The sequence below is a fragment of the Xenopus laevis genome, chromosome 2S (genome assembly GCF_017654675.1).
Source record: "Xenopus laevis strain J_2021 chromosome 2S, Xenopus_laevis_v10.1, whole genome shotgun sequence".
NCBI lineage: Eukaryota > Metazoa > Chordata > Amphibia > Anura > Pipidae > Xenopus > Xenopus laevis.
This window is the reverse complement of record NC_054374.1, coordinates 54,165,938-54,171,988: the sequence shown is the minus strand read 5'-3', so window position 1 is coordinate 54,171,988 and position 6,051 is coordinate 54,165,938. Positions and strand designations below refer to the sequence as shown.

At 41.7% G+C, this 6,051-nt stretch overlaps 1 protein-coding gene across 1 annotated transcript; it reads right to left on the bottom strand.

Annotated features, from left to right (window-relative positions):
• Window positions 1-989: 989 nt before the first annotated feature.
• On the bottom strand, window positions 990-3,406 carry LOC121400535. The gene is made up of 2 exons (XM_041583795.1): window positions 1,345-3,406; window positions 990-1,167 (listed from the first exon to the last, which is right to left on the bottom strand). The coding sequence occupies exon 1, from the start codon at window positions 3,308-3,310 to the stop codon at window positions 2,267-2,269; it is 1,044 nt and encodes a 347-aa protein (XP_041439729.1). The 5' UTR covers window positions 3,311-3,406; the 3' UTR covers window positions 990-1,167; window positions 1,345-2,266.
• Window positions 3,407-6,051: the final 2,645 nt, after the last annotated feature.

Here is a 6,051-nt window from a genome sequence, read left to right as displayed (position 1 = left end):
TATTAGGCGGGTTCTAACACATTTAGATGTCATTGGATGTGCACAGACACATGGTGAATGACTAGGTCCCTTTTAGTGTAGACCAGGGGTAGGCAACCCGCGGCTCCAGAGCCTCCTGCTTGCTGCGGCTCGGTCTAAACAGCCCTCACACCTGTTGCGACTTCTTGAGTGTGCGACCGCGGTATGCTAATGGTCAGCTTACCACAGTGAATGAATGATCACATATAATATTAAGGGTTATTAGAAAAATCCCAAGGGCAGTAAGGTATTATAATACAACACTTGGATTTTTGCAATATGGTGTTTAATGTATGTGGTTTTTTTAAAAAAAATTTGTTTAAAAAAATGTTTTTGATACCATATTTTATATATATAATAATTATTGCACCTGGGCACTTTAAGATAGAAAAAGATCATTTTGTAACCTGTCTTACCAAATTGATTGCTTTATTGTATGTTACAAATAGGTTGAATTTCCTGTATCCCACATAAGGGTTAATTTTTGTGGCAAACTGCATGATGGGAAAAGAAGGCGTGGGAAGTTGGGTTTAAATGGGTGACTGCACAAATAATTTATCCTGATGAAGGGTGGGTGTTTCCCCCCCCCGAAACGTTGATGTTTGGTGGCTGAATAAAAGGGGATATTCCCCGACTGCATTAATCAGAGTGTGTGCGGATCCGTTTCTTTTACACTTTGGCAGCTTACCACGGTAGCACATTCAGGAAGCCGCCAGCAGGTGTGAGGTCTGTATAGACGTGACAGGCATGACTGAGCCGCAGCAATATGATTCCTCATGGTCCTTACTGTGGTCACACACTCAAGACAATAGAGGGAAGACCAGCATGGAGCTTCAGAAACAGAAGTCACATTAAACAGATAAGAACACTAGCATTTAATAAGGCTATTCAGTGTTTCATTTATTTCAAATAAGGCCTACACATACACACTGCACTTCTGTTTGTTGTATTCTGTTGTTGTAGCAGTTAAAATAAAATAAAAAAAAAGGTTACTGTGCTGTATTGCATCAGCTATGCGTGATGTTGTCTACTGTTCTGTCCTGCTCACTGTCTGAAGTAAGATTGACAGGCAGATAACCCTTCTTCAAAGCACCACACTGTGTAAGTTGTTAACTTGTTTAATGGGTATTTAAAGATGAAAGGGTAAAACTGAAATACATACAAATAAAGAGGTATAAGTGGCTGGACTGGTGAAACGATATACATACAGTACACATGCATATACATTACACAGATGTAATAAATCTGCTACCAAACAGAAACAAACCTCTCTATCTAAGATGCAAAAGCTGAGTATATTAAGCAAATAAAACTGTATACACTCACCAACAATGCTGCATAGGGCCTGTTTAGCACGGAGAAAGCTGAAAGCACATGAGATGAACTGCACAGGCTGGAAACACCTACTTCCTGTGACCTGGAGTTATGACATCAGAGGTCAATAACTAACTTTATTAAACAAATAACTAACACCAGGAAATATCTACAAGTGTCCAGTAGATGGAGCTGAAGGACTGCTCATACCTGTAATCAAATGAAAAGACATATACCTGTCCTAACAGTACACTCCCCGCCTGGTGTCTGTAAGATCACCACAATCATTCTAGTCCAATCAGGGAGCAGGGTCTTCAGACTGAAGAAGAAGGAGGAGCTCTGTCACTGGTCTGAAGAATAATGTAGAACTCTGGCAATCTTTATTTCCACTTTGCGAACTTTGCCATCTTTATCAGGGAAAGTCTTTGTTACACGACCCATAGGCCATTCATTCCTCTTGGTATGTTGATCTTTTAGAAGGACAAGATCTCCTGTGTTGATGTTAGGTCTATCTGATTGCCATTTCCTTCTTACCTGCAGGGTAGATAGATACTGTTCGCCCCCCGGTCCCAGAAGACCTTGGCTAGGCTTTGAACCTGTCTCCATTGTCTTTTATAGAGATCTTTACCATCAAAGTTCCCAGAAGGTACAGGATAAGATGCAAACTTCTGAGTCAACAGTGTAGCTGGAGTAAGTATTTGTGGGTCCTCAGGATCTGATGAGACTGGGGTCAGAGGCCTTGAGTTCACTATTGCAGTCACTTCTGCCATTAGAGTAATGAGAACCTCATGAGAGAGTTTTGAAGGTAACTGTAGAAGCATGGAGTCTAATATTCTTCTTGCAACTCCTATCATTCTTTCCCACACACCTCCCATGTAGGAGGCATGAGGAGGATTAAAGATCCAACACACCTCTTGTTTGGAAAGGAAACTTTCTATCTCTTCATAGTTAAGGTTGGAAGAGATTCCAAGTTCACCGCATGCTCCAACGAAGTTGGTACCACGATCAGATCTGATAGTTTTGACTTGACCACGTATAGCAAAAACCTTCTGAAAGAATTTATAAAGCTTGAAGTGTCCATGGATTCTATCACTTCAATATGAATGGCTCTGATATTTAGACAAGTAAAAAGAACTGCCCATCTTTTGCTGTCGGCAGAGCCTCCTCGTGTACGTCTTGAGCAGACTGTCCATGGCCCAAATACATCAAGGCCAATGTGAGTGAATGGTGGATCTGTTCTCAGTCTATCAGGTGGCAAATCTGCCATTTTTTGTGTTTCACAAGTATTTCTGAGCTTCTTGCATATGACATATTTAAAGATGAGACTACTCATATATCTCTTTCCTCCTGTTATCCAGTATCCTGCTGAGCGGACGGCTCCTTCTGTAATGTGGCGCCCTTGGTGTTGCGACTGGATGTGATAGTGACGAACAATGAGGGTAGCAATGTAGTGATGACCAGGCACAATAATTGGATTCTTTTCTTCTGGTCCTAGGTCTGCATTTCTCAAGCGACCACCTACTCTCAGTAGTCCATTTTCATCTATGAAAGGGTCCAATGCTCTGAGAGGACTATCATTTGGCATGCCTTCCTTTTCTAAAATGCTCTGTATTTCTTTTGCAAAAGTCTCTTTTTGAACATTCTGTATGGTGACTGTTCTAGCTTTCTTAAAGTCATGCACCAAGTTTAGTTCTTTGCAAAGGTGCCAGCCCTTACAAAGATCAAGTTGGCTGTCTCTTTTTTGTTTGAACAGATGCGCTACATGAATGAGGCATGCTAATGCTCTCGTCAAAGTATTCCAGCTAGAAAACCTGCAAAAACATTCAGACCCTAGTTCTTTACCTTTGGATGTTGTACTCGAGGTTGTAACTTGTGGACGAATCTCTGTATCTTGAGCTGGATCCACTAATGTAAAGGTTTCAGTCTCTAGTTTCAAGTGGTGAGAATGACTCAAGAAGGGTGGACCTGTGAACCACATAGTATCTTTCAGGTGTGCTGCTGATACAGATCTTGTGGCCAGATCAGCTGGATTGCTCTCTGTTGACACATAGTGCGATTGTTCAGGGAGAGAGGATCTTCTTATTTGCTAAACTCTGTTGCTAACAAAGACATAAAATCTTCTTTTCTCATTGCAAATGTAGCCTAAAACTATTCTGCTGTCTGTGAAGTAGCTGACAGAGTCTATATTGGTGTCAACTTCTTTTGTTATGAATGCAGCTATATCCACTGCGAGGACTGCTGCACAGAGTTCGAGTCGTGGGACTGTAAGTTCTGGACATGGGGCTAACTTAGCTTTTCCTAGCACAAAACCTATGTGCAGGGTCATTGTCTTTGTGCCAGAAGAACCTTAAGTAGTTTCTGTCTTCAGGTCTAACTAGAAAACAATGAAACATCTGTTGGATATCAGCCATGAATGCAATGGTGTCCTTGCGAAAGCGTAACAACACACCAAGGAGGTTATTATTTAGGTCTGGGCCTTTCAACAGAATGTCATTCAGGGATACCCCACAACACTGTGCACTTGAATCAAAGACAACTCTAATCTGTTGGGGTTTCTTGGGGTGGTAGACTCCAAAGAGAGGCAGATACCAACACTCTTCCCTTGGATTGAGAGGTGGCGCTATCTCTGCGTGGCCATTTTGGATTACCTTTCCCATAAATGCAAAGAAATGCTGTCTCATCTCAGGTTTTACTTTAAGAGACCTCTGTAGGGACCTGAAACGTTGCAAGACTTGTTCTTTGTTATTTGGTAGCTGCTTTCTTTGTGGTTTGAAGGGTAGAGGAGCTACCCAGCTACTGTGTTCTGCTCTGTAGAAACCCTCCTTCATCGTTTTCATAAAGGCAAGATCTTCCAGAGAAGGAGCAACCGTCTCATCTTCTGTAGTTCTCTGAAAGATACTGTGGCTTACATGATCCTCAAACTCTTTGCAAGAGGATTTGTACGTAGACACTGAGGATTGCATAGTTACACATACATTCATGTAATAGTTTTCCCTCACATTGTAGAAGTATGGACAAGGTGGAAAGAGGGATCTGCAGCTCTCTTCTGAGGTTCTGGTGTAAAGACAGTGTACTAAGTCTGGTCTATGGACTCCTTTCAGGCATACATTGCCCACTATGACCCATCCTGTGTCTAATCTGTGTGCATAGGGAGCGTTATGTGGTCCGTTGATCTGTTGCCTCACTTTATGGACCCTAATTATGTCTCTTCCTAACAACATAAGGATAGATACTGATGGATCAAGCTTGGGTATCTCACTACCAAGTGACTTTAGATGTTTGTGATGAAGAGCCACCTCTGGGGTTGGGATCTCTGTCCTGTCGCTTGTTTTGTTTTAAGAAAGTCTTTCTCTCATCAAGGGACTTACCTCTGAAGCCTCGGCATTTGTACAGAGGATGAGGTTTGTGATGAATCGGACATCCTTTAGTTAAGTCCATGGTCTTGGCATCAGTGAAAGCAGAAGAGTTTCCTGTAGCTTGAGATACTTCAGTCTTGTGCACCCTGATGGAACTTCTCTGAGGGGTGTTCTTGTAGCGGTATTTCTCTGGCTTGTTGTCACCAAAGGTCTGGAACGTCTGAGCAAACCCTGGGTCATTGTACATCTTTGCCTGTTGAGAGATAAATTGCACGAAATAAGAGAATGGTGGGAATAGTACATTATGTATTTCCTTGTACTTGGTTCCATGTGATGCCCATTTCTTTTTTAGAGAATCTGGCAGCTTTTTTACAAGGTCTTCTATTCCTCTAGCGGAATCAAGATTATCTAGTCCTAGAAAGCAACCTTCATTTTTTGCTGCCAACAGTTCTATTACCAGATCAATGAATTCTCTAAGTTTCTTGCTGCAATCTCTTTCAAAGATATTCCCAAAGTTGTCAATCCTGTCCCACAGGGATTTTTCTATCTTCTCTGGAGCTCCATAATCTTCGTTCAACCTTTGCCATGACATCTGTAGTCCTTTACAAGAATCATTGACATATACTGCCCGAATGCCTTTCACTTGTCTGCTGGACTCTGGACCTAGCCACTTCACTAGGAGATCTGTTTCTTCTTTGTATGAAAGGTGTAGATCCTCTATAGAATTTTTAAATGACGCCCAAGCCCTGTAGTTTTCTGGCTTCTCATCAAACTGAACAAGGCCTGATGTTATCATTTCTCTGCGTGTCATAAATCTCACTAAGTCTGACATCTGCTGATTGCCAGTAAGTTGGTCTGAATCAGGCTTAATAGGAAGCGCTGGCTTCACATCTGGTGTGTACTGGTATGCTCCCTCTGGAGAATGACTGCCTCTATCAGGAATCACTGGTTGTGTAACAGGAGGATAGCTGTATTTATTAGTAACAGGTAAAGTCCTCTGAATGTCATTATAGTCTCTGGCTGCAGGAGTTTTCACATCAACAGGATACAATTGTTTGAAATCCTTTTGTTCTTGTAACAGAGCACCATCTGGTGGTGAGGTAGAGGTAACTACGGGCACATTGTAGTCACATTGTAAAGGAATGTTCTGGAGAGGTATACTATGATTTTGCTCAAATGATGGGATAACATCACTGTCTCTGTATTCACTAAGCTTTTCTAGGCTTGGCATTGATGGACTGTACTCCTGTGAATGTTTCAGTACAAATTCTTTAGTATGTTGCATAGCAGTTTCTGGTTTTACATCAGGCTGCATAGTGAATTTCTGACTTGCTTGTTCTGTAGTGTCAAGAACTGCATCTAA